Source organism: Mustela nivalis (genome assembly GCF_964662115.1).
Source record: "Mustela nivalis genome assembly, chromosome: 14".
Classification (NCBI taxonomy): domain Eukaryota; kingdom Metazoa; phylum Chordata; class Mammalia; order Carnivora; family Mustelidae; genus Mustela; species Mustela nivalis.
The window spans coordinates 80,504,464-80,531,511 of record NC_139033.1 but is presented as its reverse complement, the minus strand read 5'-3'; the positions used below and the strand labels follow the sequence as shown (position 1 = coordinate 80,531,511).

At 59.4% G+C, this 27,048-nt stretch overlaps 1 protein-coding gene across 1 annotated transcript; it reads right to left on the bottom strand.

Annotated features, from left to right (window-relative positions):
• Positions 1-1,188: 1,188 nt before the first annotated feature.
• Positions 1,189-27,048, bottom strand: RTN4R (reticulon 4 receptor). Its single transcript, XM_082697513.1, has 2 exons — positions 26,734-27,048; positions 1,189-2,861 (listed from the first exon to the last, which is right to left on the bottom strand). The coding sequence occupies exons 1-2, from the start codon at positions 26,753-26,755 to the stop codon at positions 1,462-1,464; spliced, it is 1,422 nt and encodes a 473-aa protein (XP_082553639.1). The 5' UTR covers positions 26,756-27,048; the 3' UTR covers positions 1,189-1,461.

Sequence of the window (27,048 nt, the reverse complement as noted above, 5' to 3'; positions counted from 1 at the left end):
CAGGTCTTTGAGCTCAAATATGCTGACATCCTTTGTGCAGAAGGACAAACAGTGAGGGCCCATACCAGTGGGTGAGTGGGGGGGGGGGTGCAGGCAGTGCTGGTGCACCTAGGATCAAGAAGAGTCCCTTGGCTCTGTCCTCATCCCCAGGGTGGGGAAGGTCTGAGCCCACACTGTGGGCACTGAGGAGCTGGGTAGGGGAGCCGGGAGCCTGGTTGCTGAGCAAGTCCCCCTCCTCCTCCCTCCCTTGGGCTTCTGGAGCCCTGGCCGCCCCCACCGCCATCTGGTTCCACCAGCAACGCTCCCCCTACTCCCTCCCCCAACTCACTGTGCTTCCTCCCTCACCCTGCTCCCTGAGGCCCCTGCCCCAGGGGGATGGGGGAACTTCAGCCATGGGCCACGTGGCCTCTTTCCCTTTTGTGTCTGCGTCCTCACGGGCCCAGGCCTTGAGAAAACGTGCGTGTGCATATTTTTGCCTGTGCTGTGGGTGCTATGTCTGCAAGCACACGTGTGCGTGCTTGTGTGAGCACGCGCATGGTCCTTGCCCTGCCCGTGTGCTTGCCGTGGGTGTGCATGGGTATGCAGGGTCATGTAGACCCATGCAGGGCCGCGTCTGGGGTTGGCATGGTGTGAATGCACACTTATGTACCCGGGCATGAGCCTAGGCAGGCCTGGCCGCGGGTCTGGAATGAGACCGTGAGCCGTGGTGTGAGAGTACACATGACCCTGCCAGAGGGGTCTGGCCTCACCCACTCCGCTCTCCTTCAGGGCCACCCTGTCTGCCCGCACAAGGTCCTCCTGGGACCCCGACCCCCAACCCACATGGAGCTGCAGGTGAGGGAGCTGGGGGGGCACTAACTACACCTGGTGTGTGGTCCAGCCAGATTCACACCTCTCCCTAGACAGATGCAGCTATCAACCCAGCTTGAAGGGAAGGTGGCTAAGTTGCCTGATGGACTAACGGACGTTAATCTTCAGGGCTGGGGTGCAGGGGATGGGGAGGTGGGTAGGGGTGTGACGCATCCCTGGTGACCACCATGGGTGCTACTGGTTGAAATGGCAGGATGCAGCAGCAGGCAGCTCCCTTCCCTTTCGGGCCTCCATGGGCCTGTGACTGGGGCAAGGCTGCCCCTCCAGGGTCCACCTGCCTCTCCCTGCCCACCACACCCCAGCCTGAGAGGCCACGGCTTAAGAAAAGATCTCTTTATTCCACGTCGTCCGATATTTTTACACAAGTAAAATAAAATGCATATCTCTATATACCGCGATCCGGGTGGGAGGTGGCGTTCTGGAACAAACGCTCCGCCCAACCCTGTAAACATGACGGGGTGCAGATGGGGTGGGCGGGCGGGACGTGTCCATCAGGGAGGGCCTGCTGCCTGGTGCTGGCTGGTGGCGCCGAGGGGACCCCATATGTACACACACCTGACTGCTGAGAAGGGCCTCCCACTCGGTGGCTGGTCAGCAGGGCCTGAGCACCGTCCACAGCACCAGCGCGAGGCCCAGTGGGGCCAGGCTGTGGGCGAGGCTGGGCAGGGCGCCCGAGCCCTCTGCGTCCCCGGCCCCGCCGCCCCCGCTGCCTGCCTGGCCCAGGCGGCACTGACTGCGGGTGCGGTTCTTGCGGGAACAGCCTGGCTTCCGGCGAGGGCCGGTGGTGGGGGGCCCAGGGGGCTCGGAGCCCTCAGGCCGCATCCTGCTCAGCGGGGGCTCGGCTGAGCCAGGCAGGGTCCCAAAGGGGGAGTCGTTGATGTGCCGCGGGCCAGAGCCGTTGCCTGGCGGACTGTCCCCGGACGGCACCCGTCCCTTGAGTGCATTGCCGGCAGAGGCCGGGCTCCCAGCCTCAAACACCAAGGCCTTGTCTGCGGCATCGGGCTGGCAGCACTTGGGCAGCCCCAGAAGCTCTTCGTCAGCAGGCCTGCCAGTCCAGACGGGACGCGAGGGTCGGGCCACCATGGCGCAGCCCTCCAGGTCAGCGGCGGCCAGGCGCTTGAGGTCACGGCCGGCCAGGCGCAGGGGCAGGCTGCAGAGCAGCTCAGACGAGGAGCCACGGAACTGCTGCAGCCAGGCCCAGAGCGGGCGTGCCCGGCAGTCACACACCCAGGGGTTGTCATTAAGCCGCAGGTACTGCAGGCCGCGCAGGGGTGTCAGGGCCTCAGCTGGCAGTGCCGACAGGTTGTTAGCAAACAGGTAGAGTGTCATGAGGCGGCCGAGGTCACGGAAGGCATGCGGGTGCACGCGGGCCACGCGGTTCTGATGCAGAAGGAGGCGGTCGAGGCTGTGCAGGCCACGGAAGGCGCGCTCGGGCACACTGGGGATGCGGTTGCCGTGCAGGAAGAGGTGTGTGAGGTTGCCCAGGTCGCGGAAGGCGTCATCCGGCAGCGCCTGCAGCCCGTTGTCCTGCAGGTAGAGGTACTGCAGGGCAGCAAGGCCGCGGAACAGCCCGGGGCCGAGCTCCTGCAGGCCACAGCGGTCCAGGTGCAGGGTGTGCAGGCGGCTCAGGCCGCGGAATGTGGTGGGGTCCACGGCACGCAGTTGCGCATTGTCGCTGAGGTCCAGCTGCTCGAGGAGGGCCAGGTCGCTGAAGGCAGCTGCGTCAATGCGGGCCAGCGCGTTTGAATGCAGCCACAGGATGGTGAGGTTGCGACAGGCACGGAAGCTGGCAGCGGGCACGTGAGCGATGCGGTTGCCATGCAGGAAGACGCGCTGGCTGGCAGCCGGGATGTCGGTGGGCACGGCCAGGAGGCCTTGCTGCGGACAGCTTGTTGTCACCTTGGGCTCATTGTAGCATACACAGGCCCCCGGGCACGGGGCTGCCACCCGCCACGCCTGCAGCCACAGCACCCAGGCCAGCAGCTGGCTCCCTGTGGGAAGAGGAGATGGTAGTTAATGGGCTGAGGGCCCCGTGAGGCTGGTGGGCATGCTGGAGCCAGGCTGGCCCCTGGGATCAGTCCTTGGGATGGTCTTGAGCAGGGCCCAGGACATGCTGTCAGCCCTGAAGACTCAGGGGCTGGGATCCTTGTTCCGCCTGCCACATGGAAACGACTTTGCTGAAACCTACCAGGGGGTTCCACACTCCGCACTGGGCATCCTCGCCTGCAGATGCCCCACGCCACCCTGCCCAGAGCCCAAACATACAAGCTGACATGCTCACACCAGCCACTCGAGGTTGGTTGGATCACCACCAAGGCCCACTGGAAGCCCTCCTGAGATGGACACTCAAGCCTGCAGACACCTTCTCAGTACACCAGGGAGCGCCGCGGGCCTGCCCACCATCCCTGTCAGCCCTGCCCCATTAGCCAGGCTAGGAGAGAAGCCCTTGGTAAACACAAAGGACCAGGTCAGCTGAGCTCACACAGGGCTGAGGCTCATGCCCAGGTCTGCCAGGCAGCCAGCTGCCGGGCTTCCAGCTGCTTCTGCAGCAGCTCCTCCTGAGGGCCCTCCCAGGCTGCAGGAAGGTCGGGGTGGGGGGGGGGGAGGGTGCACTGGGGCTCAGACTCTGTGCCCTGTGCAGACCCCCTTCCCAGGTTCCCAGAGCCCCTAAGGCCCGAGGGCTGCCTGGATTCTGAGGAAACCTCACCATGGCACAAAGCTGTGCTTTAATGAAGAAACCGCAAGGGCCTCAGAGCCGCGAGCCACAACCCCTAGCAGCCCTCCTGTAGGGGGTCTGGGTCCCACCAACATAGGACACGAAACTTACAGGCACCATGGGCTCCAGAGCAACTCTGCTCTTACAGGATCAGGAGCCTGGATGCCCAAGGGCGGGGGCAAGGGAGCCAGGCAGGTGCAGCCCTGCCCGCCCCATAAGCCCCCTCCAGGCAGGCTGCTCCCTCCTCCACACATCCTGACTTGGCATGGAACTCCTCCTGCAGCCTCCTCCCTTCGGCCTCATTCTCTGCTTGATCTCCTCCCTGGGTGAGGAGCTTACTCCTTCCCACCAATCGATGCCTGCACAGTTCCTCCTATCCATCCCCCCTCCCTGCCCCACCACCACCTCAGACCCACACAGGGCCTCACCAAAGACCTACACTCTTGGGGCACTGCATCCACCCTGGTCTCCCCACTGGGGCCACACAGCCAAATATGAAGCTCACTGCCTCTCATCCCACCATTACAGCCCCCCTCTTCCAATGTCGAAGGTTCTTTCCTCCTTCAGGAGCAAGTCTATTAAAACGTGAATCCCCCTGGGAGGGTTATGGCTTATCAGCTAACACCTTCGTTGACAGATAACACCTGCATTGACAGCTAACACCTTTCTTGGCAGTTAGCGCAGAGCAGGATTCCGCACACAGGAGGCCGGCTGAGGGCTGGGGCTGGAGCTGGGTGGGAGGAAGGACGGGACCACGGGCCAGCTTCCCCCTCCCAGACCTGTGAACTTAGGGCCCCCCATTCACGCTGGGGCCCTCGCCACACTGGATCCTATCTGGGCCGGCACAGATGCATGCCCCAGGCCCAGAGCCATAGCAAGGCCAGCATGTTTCATGATCATAAACAGTCTGCCCTCCTGGACTTTGGTCCCCAGGATATAGGCACCCACATCCTGGGACTCATCTGTCCCTTGTGTTCCGTCAGCCTCCCCAGTGGGGCTGTTTGTTAACTGCCTGGTAAGGATTGGACGGGGGTCCAGAGAGGCAAGCCTGGTATAGAACTCCCCATACCCAGGACACCCCTCGCCAGGCTGGCCATGCCCAGGAGGCTGTGAGGGCCCCTCAGCCTCCTGTGCTACTTAAACTGCTGACATCCTCTGCAGGCTCTCTCCTGATAGGGCTTCTCAGGGAAGTCGGGCCTGATTATGCCAGCTCTTACCCCAGTGTCTCACCTGTCACTATGCTCTGAAAACAGCACTTCCTGTCCCCGAGGACTCACGGAAGAGGAAGACGTGGGATGGGGTGGGATGGGGGCTCCGGGTACTCACCAGGCCGGGCTCTGGACTTCACCACCACTGATGGGCCACGTCACCAACTGTGCTACGTCACAGGCATGCCAATGTCATCAGCCGCACCTGGCCACCCCAACTGGGCCACACCACCCAGCAGGCTATGTGGGCAGCCACCCGTCGTAACCATGTTTGCCACCATCTGAGCTGGTCCTCCCCGCTGCCAGGCAGGCCTGAAGCCATGGTCTGGGAGCTGGGCTGGTGTCAGGTTCAGCTGACTTCCCCAGAACCAGCTGCTCCTCCAGCCTCCAGCCCTCCCCTGCCCAGGCCCCCAGCAGGCTGTAAGCCACGTGCTTGGGGTACACCCACTCCAGGAATGGCCCAAGCGAGGCTCCAGGGCTGAGCTATGCCATGGGGATAAGTGGCAGAGCAGCAGTGTGGCTCGGCCCTGCTGGGAATCTGGCGTCAGGCATGGCTCCATTCCTGCTGAGCTGACCGCTTTTCGGAAGCCAACTTCTGAGGGTCGGTCCCTCTGCACGGCTGTGCTGTCAGTGCAGCGGCCAGTGGTGGGCTTGCTCCTTGCTGCAGCCTCGGTAATTGGCTCCAGTCTGGCCCCCCTTGGGGCCTGCCTGCTGGTCTCCATGGCAACCGCTCCGCTGAGCAAGCAGAGGGGGCATCTTTTTATGAGATAATCAAACTCAACTTTGCGGCCTGTGTTCCTACTCACGGCAGGGGCCCTAGGGACACAGGAGGCCCTGCCAGGTTTCGGGATGGTGATCCCTGACCCCACCCCAGGGGCTGGAACCAGTCACTCATCTAACACCCTCCGAACCCTAAAAAGTGCCCCTGCCATCTGGTCCCCTGATCCTGTCCCCTAACCTGTCCTCCTAGCCCATCCCCTCAGTCCCACCTCCCACTTGTACCCAGCCTCACTGGGCTCCTGCTCTCAGAGAGCATTCAATACCAGCTCGCCTTCCAAGCACATGACAAGGAAACAGCCCTGCCCCAGCCCCGGTTCACTCACAGCAAAGGCACACTCCCGCACCAGGCCGCCTGGCCCCCTGAGCCTCGCACAGACTGGAGCTGGTCCTTTTCCTGACTTCCCTGGGGCTGACTCGGGCCTCCTCTTTTCCTTAGTCCTCACCTCAGAATGGCCCTGTCAGGTTAGGGGGCTTCTCCAGTGCCCTACCCATGGGTTCATGGGAGGGACTCCCCCCTTAGCTCAGTTCTGCCTCAGGAGCCGTGCTGATGGCACAAAGGCCACCACTGGGGAAGGACTGGCCATTTCTGCCTGGGAGGCTGTGGGGGGTAGGCAGTGACTGGCTTCTGCTCAGGGCCTCTCCCACTAGGGCAGCTGGACAAAGCAGGAATGACCACTAACGAGGCCATGTGGCCTAAATCCCATCAGGTCTGGGTGTGGTCCCAAAGAGCACCTGCATTGCTGCCCCTGCGCCGGGGCAGCAAAGGGCCCAGGTTCTCCTTCGTGGGCACTGCAGGGTGTGGGGAGAGGAAAGGGGAGGAGTAGGGAGAGGAGCCAGGAGGGGCAGGAGACTTCTGGGGACTCACCAGCAGCCGCAGGAGCCAGTGGGCGGGCGGACAGGCAGCTGCTGAGGTCAGCAGCTTGGGAGCGGAGATTGCCAGAGGCTATAGGTGCAGGGGAGGTCTCTGCTTCCTTGCCTTTACTTCTCTCGGGGTTCCCCTAGCCCCAGGTCCTCGGGGACCCTTCTGCTGCCGCCTGCCGCCCCCACCCCATGAGGTCATAGATACAGCACAGGACTGGCCGCCTTGTTTGCTCAGTGCCCTTGGATCTCCCTGTGGCAATAGGGTGGCAGAAACACCCTATTCTAGGGGGGCAGCATGAGATTCTACCAGTTGGCATAGAAGGCATGAGTCAGAGCTGCCTAAGAATCTATTTTCTTTATAATATCACAAGCCCATTTTACAGATTAGGAGACTGAGGTAGAGAGCAGTTAAGCCCCGGATTGCTCCAACCTGGAGATGGTCCAGGAGGAAGGATGGGCAAAAGAAGGGGCCACATCCAGCCAAGCCAGGGATGGAGCCCAGGCGGCGAGGGTGTAGGCAGGCACCAGGGGTACATAGTACCCTCCTGGGCCATCTGTGGCTGGGAAGGGACATCTCCAGGGAGGCTCTGAGTGGCTGCTTGCCGCCTCCCTCACTCCCAGAAGACTGGGGTGAGTAAGCTGAGAGAGGGGAGGTTACACAGCTGGGGCACAACCAGGACACTGGTCAGCTCAGGACCCTCTCGAGCATCAAGAACGTCCCCAGAAGGGTCACGTCACAGACCGCAGTTACACGGCAGAACGAGAGGCCACAGCTCAGCACACCAAGGCCAGAAATAGCTCTGGGAGGGGGTGGGGGGCTGGTGGCATTGACACATCGTAGAGGGTCAGGGCACCCCAGCAGTGCTGTACTCCCTCTTTCCTGTCCCGTGCCTGCTCCCCAGCCCTGCCAGCCCTCCACCAGTGATGGGCTCACCCCCCACTGTCCATTGGTCCCCTCCTCAGTCTTCACTCCTCGCTCACATTCACCTCCCAACTTCTAGACCATGTGCATGCCCTTGGCGTTTCCCTGCCCCCTTCCTTGGCTCCGGGCGGCGGGGAGAGGAGAGGGGCAGCCCACCCGTGAAAGGGCCTGCCTCTCCCAGGGGTTTGGCTGCCAGCCCCCACTGGCAGTCATGCCCCTCAAGGCCCCACTCCTTATTGATCTTCTCGGGGCAGTAGCTGCAGGGGCAGGCCAGCTCGATAACAGGCAAGGTCACCTGTCAGGGAAGGAGGGCACTGGACCCAGGGCTGAGCAGTTCCAGCACGCCAAGCTGCATGCAGTGGGGAAACTGAGGCCCAGCGTAGGCCAAGCGAGCAGGAGCAGCCTCCTGAATGCACCCAGCACCCAGGTGGATGGAGGGCCGACAGAGGTCTACTGAATCCACCTAGGAGGCTATTTTGTTTTCCTATCTTACGGGGGGGGGGGTGTGTGTGAAAATGAGGTTTGGTAGGGGAAAGCACTTGCTCACAGAACCGGGACTAATAGGATTCCCAGCCCCATGGTGTCTAATCACTAAAAGGGCTTTCGTGGCAGTAGGGAGTTGAAGCTCCCCCTCCCCACCTTCCCATTACCCCCACCTCCGAACACAAGCTATGTTCCCCCTTAAAATTTCCAGCTGACACAGCACCTGGGAGCGCCCTGGGTCCCTTTCAAAGGCAAGAAACCAAGGCTGCCAGGGGAGGGGCCGGTCCACCTGAGAGCTTGAGGTCTTGGGTGCACAGCTTGCATTAAGGGTATGTCCCCAAGGGGATCCCGCACAATAGGGGCCCCATTGGATGCTGTCAGCGTGAGACCAGTCCCCGGCTTATAATGCTGACCATAGGGAGTCACCCTGCTGCATGGCACGTGCCACAATGGGAATTTAAGGGACCATGGAATCCCGCCCTGGCTCCAGACATCAGGGGGACACCAGGGAGGGGCACCAGAGCCCACTGCCAAGGTGAGCATCCAGGCAGACCCTCCGATGGGTGGGATCCTGGGCCCTGTAATCATGCCTTAGGAATCCATCCTTGGTCAAGCCTGGCCTGCTGGAACTGAGGGCTCTGGAAGCTCATCCTGTCTATGTTTCCATCTGAAGCCCACCTCCCTTGGCCCCTGCCCCAGGGAGCCCCACACCGGAGGCTGATGATGTCGGCCTCTGGAGGCTCTGTTTACCTGAAAACCCACCCAGCATGCAGGACCCCCTCCCCCCACTGAAGGGATTCAGACAGCAACCTCTCCTTCGCAGGTGGGCATCCCCTACCCCCTCCATCGAGACCACCAACAAACACCCATTGCCCAATTACCTGGAGAATCTGTTTCCACAACCTCTCATCAGTTGGCCTCTCAGCTCATTCAATCTGGTGGCCAGCGTGGGCTCGAGTCCCGGAGGATGTGAATGAGGTATCAGCCGGGGGCCAATATGGCCCTGGTCTGCCCCGGCAGGGGGCGCAGTTCAGGAATGGGGCTCTCCCAGGGTTGGGGCCTGGGACCTGCCCTGCCACGTACCTGCCACCATGCCCATCTGCCCTCCCTGACCCCTTCCCCCTGCCAGCTCTCACCCAGAACTGGGCGCCCAGCCCCACCCCAATACACCTCACCTCCTCCCAGGACCCTGCATCTATCTGATACCTTCCCAAAGTTTACCGTCCCTGTGAGGCCCAGAGAGGGGAGAGGGGACTGATAGGGCCTCCGACAGGCAGACACAGTGCAGGAGTGCACTCTTGGGTACACTTGTCAGAATGCACACCAGGGGTGCGTACAAGAGTAACACCCACCGTGGGCACACTCTATGGGAACACACACTTGGGGTGCACGCTACAGGAACACACAACAGGCGTACACTTCTGGGCCTTCGGCTGCCAGGGCCTGGGTGGGTCAGGGCACAGTGGGTGAGTTGGCCATATAGCAGAGAGCTGCTGTGATGAGGCCAGAGTGGGACTAGACCGGAGGGTGCGTCCCCACCTGCTCAGGAGCCCTGGGCATTTGTCAAACATCATGGGCAAGGCAGGCCAGTGGCCTCTGTATGACTGGGGTTCATTCTTCTACGAGGGGACAAGTGCAGGTCTCGGGGGGGCGTGCAGCCCTCGCCTCCTGGGATCCACCAGTTCCACCCCTTGGCTGTCTGTCTCTGATCAGCCCTAGTCCCGTTTGTGGGGGGGGAGGTGCAGAGCTGGATTGCCGCCTACCTGAACTGTCCCAGGACAGCTGAGCTCTTGCAAACACTCTGAATAGGGCAGTCAGGCCTCGGGAAGGGTGGTAAAGAATCAAGGGTGCTTAGGGGCTTTGTAACTGAACTGGGGTGGTGAGGTCGGGGGTAGCACCTGCTGAGGCCATGGAGAGGCCCAGTGGGGGCTGGCGAGGACCTCTGGATAGAGACAAGTGGGAAGGGCCACAGGGTCTGGCCCTTTCCAGGGGACAAGTGTTTCCAGAGGCAGGGATGAGATGCTCCCATTTGGGTCACCACTGGCCAGGGCACTGTGTCCAGGTGACCAGAGTGAAGCCCCTGTCTGAGCCAGTGGGTCCTCATGCCTCCTCTTCCATCAGCATCTGGCAAACCAGCCTACCAGCCTGGTTATCAGCATACGGCCACACCTGGGTGCTTACTGTGCTGCTCTAGCGTCCCCACAGCTTAGTGGAGTAGTCCCCACACGTGGTGTGGCCCACAGAGCTGGCATTGTTCGGGATCTGGCCCTTTAGAGAGACAGTCTGCCAACCTGGCTTGTGATTGGAGTACGCAGAGTACCTGATGCCTGTGGGTACTGCCACTCTCACCCTCATGGTGGTCCTACAGAGGTCACTTGAAACCCTGCCCCCCCGCCCACCTAACGAAAAGTAAACCAAAGGTCAGAGAAGGCCACTGTCTTGCTGAGACCACATTGCTGGGATGGACAGAGCCCCTCTCACGGGGCTGGAGGGAAGGTGACCCCCAAATGGTGTGTAGGTCAAAAGAAACACAATGGTTTTGCTAAAGAGGCCTTTGAGGGACTGGTGATCAAACACGCGTTAAAGAGGACGCTTACAACACTCTCGGACAAAGCCGGCTGTAGAGGAGGATGTCTTCAGGGTCTGGGGTGGTGGGGGGAGGAGGCACTGATCCACATGGCACCTGCTTGTGCTGCAGGAAGACAATCTTGGGAGGTGATCTTGGAGTCTCTGGGCTACAACCCCCTCCATGCCAATCCCTGTGCCCTCCTCTAGGGGCTCTGTGGCCAGGTCACACGGAGGCCAGCCCACTGGCCCACTACCATCAGCCTGTCCACTTGGGCTGGGAGAAGGGGACATGGCAGGTCAGGTTTGAGGCACTTCCCAGGATGACAAGGTCCAGGCCTCAGCTGACATAATCTTCCCATCTGAGAACAAAGAAAAAGTACAGGTGGGATGAGTCCGTCAAGAAAAGGAGAGAGGCACAGAGTGTAGGGGCCTTCTTGCAAGCAGGCTTCCTAGACCATTTTGTGGACCTCTGGCCAGAATCTTGAATGGAAAGTCGGTCATGGAGGTCTATGATCTTTTTTTTTTTTTTTTTAAAGATTTTATTTATTTCAGAGAGAATGAGAGAGAGAACGAGTATGAAAGAAGGGAGAGGGTCAGAGGAGAAGCAGACTCCCCACTGAGCAGGGGGCTGGATGCAGGACTTGATCCTGGGACTCCAGGATCATGACCTGAGCCGAAGGCTGTCACCTAACCAACTGAGCCACCCAGATGCCCGGAGGTCCATGATCCTTGTCACCGATAATACTATCATCGTCACCACACCAGTCATGGGCAAGTCCCTCAGACCGCAGGCAGTTCAGAAGCAGCCTGGGACCAACCTGAGGCCAGGCTGGAGTGCAACCAGCCTCGCACAAGGGTGGGGAGCCCCAGAAGTAGGTGAGTAGTGGGCCAGTGTGAGGTGGGCACCAGACACCCCTCAGGAGGGTTGTAGCCCAAGGATGCCCATTCCAGCTTCAGTGCCTTGGCCAAGTCAGTCCACACAGGGCCTGTACCAGGTGACAGGGAGGAAGAGGGGAGAGATAGAGCCCTTGGCTTCCCTGTCTCCCAAGACTGCTCAAGGCACAGACTCCCTGAGGTCTCATGACATCCCACAGCACAGCAAGGGGATGACCATTGACCCCAATTCCAGACAAGGGCACTGAAGCCTAGTGAGGTGAGCTGATCATGTGTACCAGCTGAAGCCAGGGGACAGGATCTCAGAACCCCTGCCACTGCCCCAGGTGACCAGAGCAGGCCCTGAGCCCTAGAGACCCAAATAGCGGAGGGGCAGCTCTTCCCCCCACAGCAGGAGAGATAGAGCCCTTGGCTTCCCTGTCTCCCAGGACTGCTCAAGGCACAGACTCCCTGAGGTCTCATGACATCCCACAGCACAGCAAGGGGATGACCATTGACCCCAATTCCAGACAAGGGCACTGAAGCCTAGTGAGGTGAGCTGATCATGTGTACCAGCTGAAGCCAGGGGACAGGATCTCAGAACCCCTGAGAGGCCAGCTGCTGAGCACACCCCCACGCTCTGAGCAACTTGGCCCCCACGCCCCTCATTCTCAGCCAAGCCTGTTGTTCCCTGAGCTAGTGGGCTCTGGGGTCTGGTAGTCCCAGGCTCAGAATGAGGGCTCTGTACCCCTTTGGGTAGTGGCTGTGGAAGTGGCTGGCCAGCTCTGGGTCTGTCTCAACACCGTGAGATCTGGGGAGGACAACAGGCTAGCACCAGCCTTTCTGGGACCCTGAGATGCCTCCAGCTCTGTGGCTGGTGTCCTGCCTCCCCAGAGGACCTTCGGTCAAGTCCCATCTCAGGTGAGGAAACCACGGTGGTGAGGCCTATAGCTCAGAGGTGGCATCCCAGAGACATCGTCATTGGTAGCCTGGCCAGACGGTCCTGCTTTGTCCAGGAGAGGTGGCATCCAAGTAGGAGGAAGGTATGGGTGGTGGGCCCAGTGGCGAGGCTGTACACTGTAAGCTTGCCTAGAGCCACCATTCCATCCCCAGCTTCAGGCTCAGCCTCAGTGGAGTGAGGAGGCTCCCAGACAGGCCTGTGCAGCCCAACTTGAGTCATGAGAGAACCCTGCCTTGCTCAGCGTGGCCTCAAGTTCTTGCTGCTTCTGAAGGAACACTGGTGGTTCCTTGAGATTTTCCTCCTTGGTGGTTTTCCTCCTTGCCCACCCTCCACCTGTGTTACAGACAAGTGGTCATTCCCCCTCCTCAAGAGCCGAGATGATGAAGTACGTGTTAAGAAGGGCAAGGACCAGGGAAATGGGGCTGCTCCCCTGGAGAAACATCCAGAAAAAGGGTCTCCATCGTGGGCTTCTGGGGTGCTCAGGGTAGCCCCTGCCTGATCACCCCAAACCTGCCAGTTTATAAGCCCTGCTCTTAGCAGTGCTTCCCTAGAACACACGACCAGAAAACCAGGGACCTGGAAAAAAACTTGAAGGCAGACAATAGGGAAAACAACTGTAGAGGAAGCAGAGACAGTACAGGGAATAGATAAAAGTCAGGGGAAAAATCTAATCAATGTCCTCTCAGGGATAGAAGGAGATTTAAAACAAGAACAGGGTGCTATGAATAAGGAGCTCTGAGAAAACAAGAAGAGTAACTGGAAGTTAAAAATAGAATTACTAAAATTACTAAAAAAAAAAAAAAAAGAAATCAATAGAAGAGTTGGAAAACAAGGTCAAGGAAGTCTTCTAGAAAGGAAAACAGAAAGAGAAAGAAAGAAAAAAAAATTGACGAGATTCAGAAGACAAATATAGGTCAAATATCTGAGAAAACAGAGAAAATAGAGGAGAAAAAAGTTATCAAAGAAATAATACCAGAAAATCTCCCAAAGCTGAAGACCCAGCCCTCCACTGGGCAAGTGTCTAGCATAACAGATGACATTCACAATGTGATTTCAGTCTCCCAGGGGTCAAAAGAGGTCCGAAGCTCCCAAGGGAAAAACAATGTGGCATAAGACCTCTCTACAGAACACTGGATGCCAAGAAGATAACAAAATGGCAATGGTTTCAAAATTCTGAGGGACTTTCTTTTCTTCTTTCTTTCTTTCTTTCTTTTTTTTTTTTTTAAAGATTTTATTTATTTATTTGACAGAGAAAGACACAGCTAGAGAGGGAACACAAGCAGAGGGAAAGTGAGAAGCAGGCTTCCTGCCAAGTAGGGAACCCAGTGTGGGACTTGATCCCAGGACCCTGGGATCATGACCTGAGCCGAAGGCAGATGCTTAACTACTGAACCTGCCCTGGGACATTATTTTCAACATGGAATAGGTTTGCTAATATATGAGGACTCACAGAATGATTCTTCACAGTGAATTCCTTAGAGAGTTAGTTGGGGATGTGCTTCAGCTAGAGCTAGGATATAAACCCAGAAAGAGGAAAATGTGGGGCCCAGGAAACATTGGGTGATAATGGCAGTCCTGGGCAGTTATGAGTAAACCACAGCATGCCTGGTCCATGTGGGGACAGCAAGACAGCAAGGCCTGGGGTCAGACCTCCCTGGAGTTAAATGAGACACCCAGTAGAACACCTGAGGTGGAAAGAGAAGGCACATGAGGGTAGTAGATGGGACATGGGAGAAAAGACAAAGTCAACTGTAAACTCCAGGGAAACCAAAGGCCATACAAGAGCAGAATGGTCACCAAAGTACCCCGGGCTCCTCCAACCTGTGGTGGGGTGGTGAAGTGCATTTATGTGACTTCGGTTGGAAAACACTATGACTAATGGTGGTGAGACAACCCCACTGGGAAGTATGCTAGGGAAGAGGGAGCTGGGGTAGGAGCCATGGAACTATGAAGGCAACCACTTGGAAAAACAGGGAACAGAGCAACAGTGGCTGCCTTTAAGGAGCCCCTTTAACAGGGGCTGGGGCAGAGCAAACCAATTCTGAGACTAGCCCTAAAGGACTGGGTGCAGGTTTTAACTTTGAGCAAGATATGGTTGACCATTTTATCTTTTCAAAATGACTGCATATTTGGTGCTGAAATCTCAGAAATAGAAATAAAAAAGAGAAAATAAAGTGTAACCCCAATCTCCTAAGTACACTTGATGGGACAGCTTCTGGCCTGAATATTCAGCTGAGTGCTCAGGCCTCCCACATCTGGACAAAGGCCCACCCCATCTCCTTCTCATCTCTGCCCAGTTCACAGACATGAGACCCCCCCTACCTCAGACTGAGGGCCCCCCAAGAGCAGGGAGCCCAGCAGATAAACCTGGCAGGGGGCTGTGTGCACATGGGGCCTCAGGAGTGGGAGTCTGTGGCCTCAGGGAGGGCTTGCCCTGACCTTGGCTGAGCGCAAACAGGCTTTCCTCAGCTTCAAGAGCCCCAGTTGCGTTTCTGCCACTGAACCCGTGGCACACAGGCAGGGGCGACGTGAATAAGTAATTGCTCTTTTATTAACGAGTGATAAATTATTCCTATATGATTGTGTGTGATAACTCTTCCTTATTTGAAATCAATTTGGGATGGAAATTGTTGGCGGCTTCTCACCAGTGAGGGTGGGAGGACCAGGCGCCGCCGCCTCCTGGAAAAGCAGGTCAGTGTATTTCGGCTACTTCCTGAGGTTGATGCGCCAGGAGCTGGCGTGTGGAAGGGGGTTGGCTGCCTGGGGGGCGGGGACTAGGTAGGGCGGCCTTATTCCCCAGCACCTGCCCCTGAGACCTGGGAGGGGTCCGGGCAGGTGCTCCAGCATGGCCTCTCCCCACCTCCAATACCTGCCGGAGGCTCCCAAGAGGCCCAGCCTACCCCACTTGACGCCAAAGAAGGGTCAGGCTGGGGGAGGAGCCCCTGAAAGCCCAAGCCCTGCCCCCATCCTCACTCCCTCCTCCCCCAGCTCAACGCTCCCTCCCAGGCCAGGCTGCAGGAAACCAGGCTGTGCCCACCTCCCCGCGCTCCTGTTTCTCCCCAGCTGCCTCCCTGCCACCCCCAGAGCAGCAGTTACAGGTCTGAGAGGCTGGGACACCTCCTAAGCTCCGCCATGTTGCCCAGCTCAGCCCAGACACCAGACACCAGGGACCTTGACTCTCAGGTCTGGTTTGGTCAGATGTGAACTGGAGAGCTTGGGTCTGAAAACCTGACAAATCCCCAGGGCTAGAGGCATTTGGTGGACTCAGGGTCCCTGATACCACCCCCCACCTCCGTGCACTGCCGGGGTGCACCCATTTCACCATGCACCCCGCTTAGCAGGTGCTTGCTTCCTTCTGTCGAGCCCCTCAATGAGCTGTGCTCTGGGCTGTGGGCTCCACAGGGACAGGAGCCACAGCTGGTGACCAGCATACACCATAAATGTTTGTCACACAGGAGTGTAAGAAATGTCCACCACTACAGACAGGAAAGTTGCAGACTCTGTGAGGCTTGGGGACAGCGTTCCCCAAGGATGTGTTTGGAGAGTCCCCAGGAGAGTCTATGGGGTACCCACGTCCCCATGGGGGCAGGGCAATAGCACCTGGAAGCCAATGCCATTTTCACCTGTATTACAGAAAGGTTTTTGTCTCCCCCAGATTCCTATGTTGAAGCCCAAACCCCCAGTGTGATGGCATTTGGAAGAGGGGCGGCCTTGAGAGAAGGGAACCCCGAGGAGGTCATGTGGGTGGGGCCCCCATGATAGAATGAGGGCCCTTATAAGAAGAGATACTGGAGGACTTGTTTTCACTATCTCTGCATGGGGACATGGCGAGAAGGTGGCCATCTGCAAGCCAGGAAGAAAGTTCTCACCAGAACTGGACCGCGCTGGCTCCCCGATCTCAGACTGCCCGCCTCCGGAACTGTGAGCAAATAAATTTCTGTTGTTTAAGCCACCCAGTCTGCGGTATTTTGTTATGACAGCCTGAGCTGACTAATACAACTTCTTTCTTACATCTCTGATATGTCTTCCCAGATTTTTTCCAACACACACGAACCGGTAAAATCAGGAACATTTTCAGTTTGGTTTGTTTGGTCTCCTGTGCCAACGCTGGATGGGGCAGCCCTGCCCTGAGAAGGGTGAGTGAGGAAGTCCTCTGTCAGGGGGAGCCCCCTTGCAAGACCTCCCTATGCCACGGGGTCCCTGCCGACCACAGCTGGCCCTGTGGGATGGCTGGAGAAGGCCAGGGCTTTGGTGCCCACTCTGCCTCCCTTGGGACTCAGGTAGGTCTTCCAACCTCTTGGGCTCTGTTCCATCACCTGGAGAATGGGGATAATCTCACAGGGAACGGAGAGACCACACAGCCCACACAGGGCTGGTGCACAGCGGGTACACTGGAAATGCCTAGCTCACCTGTGGGATCATCTCAGGAGTGCTGCATGTCACCCCCGGCAGGGAGCCACCGTCCCCACCTGACAGAAGGGAGCTCAAGTCACAGCTAGAAAGGGCATGCTCGGTTGTGCCTTTGCTCAGACAGTCCCCCTTTCCAGAATGCCTGCCCTATTCCCAACACATTCCCCTAGAAGGGCTCTTCTCCTCAGAGTCCCATCACGCCAGCCCTTGGGGGCCTTCCCAACATGTTCTCCTCTGGCACCACAATCACATTCAGTCCTGTCCCCAATGCTGGGCTCGACTCTGATGGGGCCACTAAAGGGAGCAGGTAAATAAGCAGCGTGAGCCCTAGAGACTGGCCAGGGTCACCGCTCATGGGTTCTCACTAAGGGTTACATGGCGGGGGGGGGGGGGGAAGCATCAGCTAGGCCTGAGGGTTCTCGCGTGAGTGACATGCCAAGCCAGTCTTGATCCCACCTGGGCCTCGGGGAAATGTGGGGATAGTGCACTTAGCGGTGCTGGTGTTGGCCACCTGGCAGGGCCTGAGGGGGAAGGTCTTCAGCCCCTCACTCCCTAATTGCCACCACCTGCTCTAGGAACATACTGCAACCCCCCATCCGCTGGGGTCCCCTTGTCTCTGATGAGGAGGGTCATGCCTCTCTCAGGCTTCCTGTGATCTGGAGTGGAGAAAGAGTCAGCCACGGCACTGGGAAGGGCTCTATGGGGACCCTGATGTGCATGTGCACACACACACACACACACACACACACACACTGCCACCATCCACCCTGGGCCTCCCTGGGGACTGGGCCGTGGCTCCAGCAGCAGGTAAAGAATGGAGTCCATTAGGGCCACCATCTGTCTCAGCCGTGATGGGTCCTCTCGGTGACATCCAGGAGGTATGTAGATGGAATATCTTTATGGGGAGAGTTTTTCTTTTGCCAATTTTCGAACAGGAAGCCAGACACTTGTCACACCTGTCCCCGTGTCAGCCTCTGCCTGACATAAATTGGGGCTGAGGCAGGGAGATGAAAGACAGCCTGGACACGACCGGTGTGCAGTGGCCACGTGTCATATGGCCGGGAGCACAGAGAGCGGGGGCTGGCCTCCCACTGGGGCTGGGCGGGGGAGGGGCAGGCCACTGTCCACTCCACCCTGTCTTTCCAGCCTTAGATCCCCCCAAAACCCCCCTCTCGACTCCCCTCTTGGCCCCCACAAGCTCCTCACCTAACTCCCATCTCCTCCTCCCCCTGCCAAACAGTCTAGGCCCAGCTCAGCAGTCCCAGCCACCCGGCCTGGAGTCCGCTGTCCCAGAGTTTCCTGTCTTCTGCTCCCCGTAGGAGCTCCCCCAACCTAGACCAATAACTCTAATGTCTCTTTAAGACCCAGGGCCAGTGTGACCTCAGGGCAGACGCCTAGCCTTCAGAGTCCTCACTGCACCCCCACTAGCACTTCTTTCTCCTGGGACCCTCATGGACTTTGGGGTATCTTCCTGGGACCTGAGGGGCCTTGGGGGGCAGAATGCATCGCAAGAATCTAGGGGTCCCTGCTGCCTAATACAGGGCTGGCCTGAAACTAAAGGCTAGAAAACACTTCACCAAGAGAATGGAAAGACAAGTGACCCTCTGGGACCTGCTCAGGACCAGCCCCCACTCCCAGGGTACATCTTTTTTTTTTTTTTTAAGATTTTATTTATTTATTTGACAGACAGAGATCACAAGTAGGCAGAGAGGCAGGCAGAGAGAGAGGGGAAGAAGCAGGCTCCCTGCTGAGCAGAGAGCCCGATGCAGGGCTCGATCCCAGGACCCTGGGATCATGACCTGAGCGGAAGGCAGAGGCTTTAACCCACTGAGCCACCCAGGTGCCCCTCCCAGGGTACATCTTGGTACCTGGCTAATCCCCTGGAGGGTGGGGAGGGCTCTGCCCAGGGGATGCTGGGGGACCAGTTGCCAGGCCATACTCCAGAACCACACCCCAGGGTCCCCCTCAGCTCCTCCATCATCCCTGTCACCCATGCCATGGGCTAAACAGTGCTCACCGCCAGGGAGAGAGTGACAGTCCTGCATCTTCCTCAGATGGCCCTGGGGGTCTTGGTCTCAGCCCCCAAGGAAACCTAAGAGCCCAATTCCCACCAGGCTCATAGGCTACTGCCTCACACAGCCTCATTCCTTGGGAGGCCCCATGGACCCTGGGGGTGAGGGCTGGGCAGGGCTGTGACTAGGTAGCACTGTGCTCTCTAAGGACAAGGAGGGGGCTGAATATGTCCTGGGAGACCATGGAGGCCTCGAGCAGGGCGGCTGAGGGAAGTGGACAGTAGAGAGCTGCAAGAAGCATGGGGCCGGGCTCTGGGAAGGGTGAGGGCAGGGTAGAGCATCAGGGCCACTCCCAGTTCCTGGCTGGGGTGTGCTGTGGTGGCAGGTGAAGGCCTGTGGAAGCAGGTGGGAGAGCTGGGTGTGAGCATCCAGTGGGGCCCACGGCCCCCCCAAGACTGCGAAGATGTGCCCAGCCCATTCTGGTGGCTGGCCAGGACTAGCCTTTCTCTGTAATTCTGCTTCCAGCTACATTGCTGGGGATGGAAGGTGCTTTCAGGATGGTAGCCAAACCTAGGGGGGCAGATGGCCCAACCTCTGGCTGCCTGCACTCCACCCCGCCCAAAGACCACACGACACCCCTTCCATCATAACACAAAGCTGCTGCAAGGTGAACTGTAGGGGCAGAAGTCTCCACATTGTGAAGGCAGAGGGACCTTGAATTTCCTTCTGAGTCGATATGGGGTGACCAGGACCAGTGCCCACCTGCCCCAGGGTGGGACTTGGAGACTACTCACCTTCTGGGGGTCCCAGATGCCCCTCCAGACTCCCCTGCCACTGGCCCTGCCTGGACTTTTGCACATCCCATCCCCAGCCCACCACCAAGTGAGGAATGGTGTCCCAACCCTATTCCTTACTTGGCTCCCCAAGGCATGAATGGATAAGTCACAGACTCCCCTTGGGACAGGCAGCAAAGACCCTCATGGCAGGAGGACTGATGGGGGGAGTGGCAGGCCCAGACAGGGGTTCCTCCTCTGTGCTCCCACGGCTCAACTGAGTCTTCTGCTCCAGGAATCACAGTGGCCCACACATGCTTCTTTACCCTGCTGCCCAAGTTCCACCATATACCACCCCCCTCAGGGGAGGGCAGCTATAAGACTTGATAACGTCCTGTTATCCCCCCCTGGAAGGTGGGGACCCCATGACCCACTGAGGGCCCTGGATGTCCCATCACCAACCTCCATCTCCATAGGAAGTTCCAGCCTAGGGCAGCGGGTCCCACCTGAATGGGACCATCAAGCTCCCATAAGGGGCTGGGCCTTGTGGGCTGCATTCAACACTGATTCCCCCTTCAGAGTTTCCTGTGTGACAGAAAGACTCAGAAGGTGACTGACATACCCTGGTGCTCAGCTGGCTCTGGGCTAAAACCAGGAGGGTCCCAAGGCCAGACACTGCCTGCCCAGGCTTTACCTGGAGGGCTTCCCCCATCGGATGGCATCTCTGTCTCTCTTTAGAGCTATGCCTTTGGTCATCTGAGTCCTGGAGAGGGGCCGCCTTCTTGCAGCCACCTGGGACAGCTGGCCTGCCCCTGACAACCGGCAGCCGTCCCCGGGGGCCAGGACTGCCAGCTCCTGCGTCACCTGGGAGCTCACTTCCTGTGTCCCAGTGCCAGGCCTCAGCTGGACTCAGGGCTGTGGAGATGGGAAGGCAGGCACAGGTGTGCATGGCAGGTGCTGAGACCAGGGAGCTGGAGGCCTCCTCTCATGGGGGTGGAAGAGGAGGTTCCCAAAGGAGACTCCTTGGCCCAGGCCCTGAAAATAATGGGGGCTCCTCCCGGGGTAAGACATGGGAGAGTTTAAGCAGGAGGGGGCCTGGCTGGCAGGCAACATGTTTTAGGAAAGCATCTCAGAACCTGAAGGGAGGACAAGATGGCAGGCAGGCAGCTGTGGGCGTCTGTGACCATGGACCTGGGCGGGGACCGGTCCGCAGCAGGCCCTCACTGAGGCATAAAAGGGGATGGATTTCCCTGGAACACAACCTGATCCTGGACGGGCCTTTGGAGATGGGAGGCAGCCAGGACCCTGGGCCTTGGTGGGTAGATATTAGGACTGGAGGGGCAGGGGGTACAGGGGTGATCAGCACCAGACCGACTGGATCTGGGGGACTTGTGATTCCACTGGAGTCCAGCTACACATGCAGGGAAAATATATGTGGAACTGCTGGGTGGGGGACAGCCTAGGGGCCTGGCATACAGCAGGGAGGCAGTAAATGCTTGCTAAGCAATCACTGGGACCTGAGGGCCACAGCAGAACTCAGGGACAGGCCAAGCAGGGCCTCAGAACTGGCCTTGGTGTGTGGGTGGGGAGGCAAGAGAGTCTGGGGGGCTCTGGATTCCCGCTGGTCTTGTGCCCCCCATCACCACCTCACCTTCCATGTTGACTCACTGTCCCTTACTCTTTACACAGCACCAACTATGTGCTTGGGGCTGCGACACGATACCAGGAGCCAGCAACCTAGCCCCCATCTCTCTCCCCCAGAGTCCAGCACCCTACACACCTCAGGCTCAAGCGTTTTCCCACCCACGAAGGCATTGAGCCAGAAGCACCACCTCTGGTCAACAGCCGTGGATTACGGATGAAGCCTCTGGTGACCAGGAAAGGGCGGGTGCTGCCCAAGGTCACACAGCGAGCCGGCGCTGCACAGGCTAATGCAATGCCTGCCCAGACTTGGGATGGGGAGACTTCTGGCAGGTCTCTGAGCCCGCCCCATCTGGGCCCTGGCAGGAGGTGAATAAAGGCAACATCTCAACAAGGTCACAATAGTTGGGACAGATGGAGGACACGGCACTGGGACGATGCAAGAGAGGGGCAATCCGAGAAGGCTCCCTGGAGGAGGTGAGGGGCCCAGAACCCTGCCTTGGCCTGAGCCCCTCGGCACTCCACCCCCTTCCTCGATGGGCCCTTCACTAGCTTCAGCCTCAGTCTGACATTTCCCGTGACATTTGCTGCAAAGAAATAGAGTCATAAACCCAAAGGTTAAATTTGCACATTGCCTCACACTGCCAGGAGAAGTGTGGTCCCTCCACCCACCAGGTGCTGTGGCTGCAGGGTTTGTGTAGGATGGCCCGCCCATCCCTGGATCCCTTACTGGGGGCCCGAAGGTCTCCCTCCCAGGCCCTCTGAGAAATCTCAGCCACTGTTACCCAAAACAGTTTCTGGGCACACCAGTGCCCGAAGTGTGTCGCATAGGGGTGTCCTTCAGAGGCCCTACCCGATCTGTTTGCAAACCCGAGGCCCCCAGACACCCTGCGGTAAAGGAGATCTGCCCGTGCCACCTAACCCAGCCAGTCCCAAATTTGCTTGACTGCGAAACCCTTGCTCAGTCGCCACCAACATTCTGTAGAACTTCAATTATGCGGAGTGTGACCTGTGATGGTCGGTTGGGAACGCCTAGGTGCTGACCAGAGAGCAGAGGAGCACACCCAGGGAGCTGGGTGGGCTGCTTGAACAAAGCTGGGTCAGCTCCTGACAACCCAGACTTTCCACTCGGGCTCCCCACATCACTGCTGGCCCAGCTCCATGTGCCTGGGCCCCGACAGGGTTCGTAATTTGCCCAGCCCACCTGAGCCAACCCAAGCCCCTGGCCTTTGCCCAGACAGCACCTTCCATGGCCCCTCCAGAAGGTCTGCCCATAGTCCGGCCTTTCAGCTGTACCTCCTGGGCCTGACTGCCCAGTCTTTGGCGGGGGTGGGGTGGGGGGTGTCAAGCCTGTAGGATGGTGCCGCATGGCCCATCCTCCACCCTCTGAGCAGAGCAAGGCAGCGGGCCCATGTGGAGACAGGACCGTCAGGACGCTGCAGGGTGAAGGCAGAGGTGTGTGAAGGGGGCAGAAGAGAGGCAGCCAGAAATCCAGAGTCAGAATCCTGATCAAAGCCCAGAAGCAGATTTTACGACTTGCAGAGCCCACCCATGAAATGTTGGGAGGGGGTGGGGATCAGGGCCTGCCGCCTTTGCAGTGGGGACGGGGTGCCTGTGGCCAGGCCTGCAGTGAGGACAGCGGGGGCATGGGCTGAGAGCCCCTCCCGGGGGGCCGGCCACCAGACCATGGATAACTTGAGAAGCTGAGGCAAGTTCGGATAAATAAACGATGGCGAATCCTCAGGAAGGGATTCCACGTACACCAGTAAACCCATGATTGCACAAGAATAGTTCCCGATGTGCAAAGTGTTTAAAATACAGCGACAAAAGAAGAAACTGCAGCACACAACACCCGGCCGGGCCCACACGCTCCGGTGACGGTTCGCGGAGAAGCAGGGTGTGTGGACAGCGTGCCCACCCTCTGGCTGGGCTTCTGTTTTTGGCTCTGGGACCACCTGTCCTTTAAAGCATTTGATCCTATGAACTCAGGAGGGCAAGGATCACATCCCTGTATTTGCCTGGCTCCAAATAGAGTCTGACAGGCTAGGGACAAATGAACGAGTAAATGAACAGATGTCTAGACGTCTGGAATGGGGCAGCTGGGTCACAGGGTTGGGGGACACCAAGGGGTGTTTTCGAGGGGTTACCTTGAGAGGGGAAGTGGGGGGCTGAGGGGCCAGTGCTCCAGTACGGCTGAAGGGATGGGGTAGGGGGGTATGGGCAGCCAGGCCAGCTCCTATGGACCTTAAGGCCCAAGCCCTCGGTAGCCACCAAGGGACAGGCAGCCCTCCCTGGGACAGGCACAGTCAGAGGTCAGGGTCCACCAGGCTGAGGGCGGGGTGGCAAGAACTCGTTAGGCAGGCACAGCCAAGAGCCCATGGAGGAGCCCCACAGCAGGGCCCAGGGGCAGGAGTGTCACACTCATACCCACTCCCCTCACACTCCCTTTCACTCATTCAAAGCCATTCACTTATTCATTGTGGAACTCCTTTCCTGGTGCTCCTGTTCTCCTAACCCCTTTCCGGCTGCACAGACTGAGGCTCTGTGGAGACTCTCTGGCCACAGGCCCAGGAGAGCAGGAAATGCAGCCCCGGGGGATGGGTTCCTTCTGCCTCCACCAGCCGGGACCCTCCCGGTGCTGCACCAGCTGCCACGGGCATCCGTGCCACAAAGCAGTGGATTTAGGTCTGGGGCAGGGAGCAAGGAGGGGCTGGAGCCAAGAGGCAGCACTGGCCACCGGGAGCACCGTGAGCCCGAGTCCCCTGGCCTGGGAGCAGCAGATGGAGAGGGAGCTTGGAGTCCAGAGAGCATGGGGGAACCAGGGCCGCACGAGGCTAGCCCCCAGTGGTCTGTCACTCACAATGAGTAAAGGCAAACCTGGGTCTCGGGCCAGCCCTCAGGTTCCTCAGACAGCAAGACTCCCTCTTCTGCCTTCCAGAGCCCTAGCATATCCTGAGGTGGGGCTCTTCTACAGACACTCCCATAAGCCCTCTTGCTTCCTGAGATGCACTGGGCCCTCTCCCCTACCTTTCATCTGAGACTACAGGGAGAGGGCCAGTCCCAACTGCAGGACACCCAGCTGGCTGTTAATCCTCACATAGAGAAACTGAGGCTCAGATGTTCTGCAGGCTTCCTGCTGATGAGGGGCAGAGCCGCTTGGGAAGCACACGGCTGGCCACCCCCCACCTTTTGCAGTGCTCTCACTTCCTGCCCCCCAACTGCCCATCACACCTTTCAACTCCCCTATGACCTCTATGTGCCTTTGTTTCCCCATCTGCAAAGAGGTGGAAAAGAGGTCCGGTTGGCAGTGCAAGAGTTCTGGGAGGACTTCCATTTGTGGGAGTCACTGCCTGGGGTGGTGTGTGGGGGGTGGGTGACGTTTTGGGTATTTTGAAGTCAAAAACACTAGCATGAGAACCCTGATTCCTGGCCCGTGTCATGGGTGAGAAGGCTGAGGCACACGGAGGTGAACTGTCATACCCAAGGTCATACCAACAACGGGTGGCTGTGCCAGGACCCAAATCCAGGAAGTTCTGTGATCCCTGCCCTCTGCCAGGTGGTTGTGTGCTGACCACCACCTGACTCAGTCTGTCCCCTGGAGCTTGCTTCTCTCTCACCTTGTTTGGCTTAGAAGAGAGGAGCAGCCAGCCCCTTAGCCTACCTGGCCACGGGGCCCAACCTCTGGCCCACCCCTCTGTTTCACCCCCACACATTCTAGAAGGATGACCCACTTGTCTCCATTCTCTAGACAAGGACACAGATGGGGACCAGTCAGGATGGCCCCACCTCTCTAAGACCCTGGCCCAATGTCCTCCTCACTGCAGTGAGAGTGGGTCACCCACACCCTTACTCAGTACCCCACACAGCACCTGAGCCCCATACAACACCTGAGGCAGGTGACCTAACACAGAATCCCTTACTGATAAGGCTCCTACCACAGAGAGACTGAGCCCGGAGGGCAGGGCCTTCCTGAGGTCACCCTGGGTCAACCTCAGGGTGGACATACACCTACTCCCCTTGGGCTTAGTGGCAGTGACTACAGAGCATAGAAGAAGGGTCTGGTCTCTTTGTCACTGTGTTGACCTCCAGGTTTGAAATGGGCCTTCCCTGCCCAGGTGAGTCCCTGCCCCCATCAGCCTCCATTGCTCCAGCCCAGGGGGCAGGGGAAGAGGGGCTGGGAGCCCTTTGGCCTCACAACTTGGGCTGGGTGCCCTGAATTATCTCCCTGGCACACACCCCTAGTGCCGCTGCTAAGGATTTGGGTAAAACCTGCTCACAGTCTGTCTGGGTGTACGAGGGCACCCACACTGGAGGCAAAGACCCACACAGGGATGTGACCACAGGCACATACGGGCATGCGTGCAGAGACACACACGTGCAGAAGCATAGACACACACACACACACACACACACACACACACAAAGACCCAAGGGGCTGTGGAGGGGAGACTCCCAGGACACGGGCAGAAGGCAGACAGAGGGGGCCATGCTCCCGTAGCCGGATTCTCACCCCTCCATCTGTGAGCTTTGGCTGCCCAGAGCCTCCCCCTCAACACATGTGCATGTAGGCAAGGAAGCGGGTCCGCTAAGGGGCCCCAGCATGTGCCAAGTGTGGGGACCACAGCAGGCATGCTATGTGCACGCATGTGTGGCTGTGGGCGTGCAGGCGGGGGCGAGGACATGGATGTGCGTCCACAGCACGCGCACGCGCATGTGTGTGTGTGTGCACACTGGGGCAGCCTGGCATGCATGTGCACACGCGGTGTACAAGTGTGCAGCCCTTGTAGACACGTGCACGTGCAAGGAAACGTGTGTGCCGCCTGCGGCACGGTGGACATCAGCAGGGCGGTCTGGGTGGGCACCAAAGGAGCACTCTCCAGGCAGGGCATGCCCAAGTTCCCACCCAGGAGGTCCTCCCCTCGACCCCCCTCGCCCAGACCCCTGTTTCAGGGCCTCGCAGCAGGGAGCGGAAGGCGTCCCATGAGGGCTGCCAGGGAGGGGACGCTGCAAGCCCCATCACTTCTGGAGCCTCTTATCTGAGCAACCCCCCTTCCGGGGTCCTCAGGCTGCGGGTGGAGGCTGCTAAGGCGGCCTCTTCTCCACCTAGCCAGCCCCCTGGGGGGGCAGCTCTGGGTCAGCTCCGCCCCCCACGCCCTCTACGGTCGCCAACGCCCCCACTCATCCTGCTGCGGCCTGACCCCAGAAAAAACCAGAGGTCCTGAGCGGAGTCCTCCGGGCAAGGGTGGAAGCGACCCGATACCCCCACCCCTGCTTGGTACCCACGGTTCTGCAACCCTGCTCATTAACCCCTTCGAGGCCGGGGCGCTCCGACGCTGGACCCCGCCCTTCTAGCCGGCAGACCCCACCCCTGCCCCGATCGGGCGTCCGGGGCCACTCGGCCCCGCCATCCCTGGCCCCGCCGCCGCGGCCAACTTTCCCGGGAAGCGGCAACTTTTCTTGCTGCCGCGGGCTCCGCCCTCCCGGGGCCAGGGCGCTCGCGGCCCCAGCCCGGCGCGGCACTGCGGTGGCCCTCACGGCCGCCCAGTGACCCTTATGCCTGCCTCGGAAGCCCCGGCCTGGCCCTGCGGCTCTGGGAGGTGCCGTCCCCACCGTCCCCACCCCGCCGGCCCGGCTCGGGTGCGGAACGGCACTCACCTCCGGCGGACGCCCTCTTCATCTTAGGGGTCGGGCGGGGCGCGACGGGGACCGAAAGTCGCTTCGGGGCCGGCGCCCGTCTCCCCGCGGCCGGGTCCGCATCCAGGCGCCGCCGCTCCGGCCCGGCCCCGGCCCGGCCGCGGGACGAGGCTGGACGCGCTCCGCTCCCCGGGTCGGCTGGGCTGGCGGGGCCGCGGGCGCGGAGGGCGAGGGCGGCGGCGGCGCGGACTGGCGGGGCGCTCGCGGCGCGGGCCGGGAGCGGATGAATGTTTTATGGGATCATGTGGTTTGACGCGCGAGGAATCCGCCCGGTCC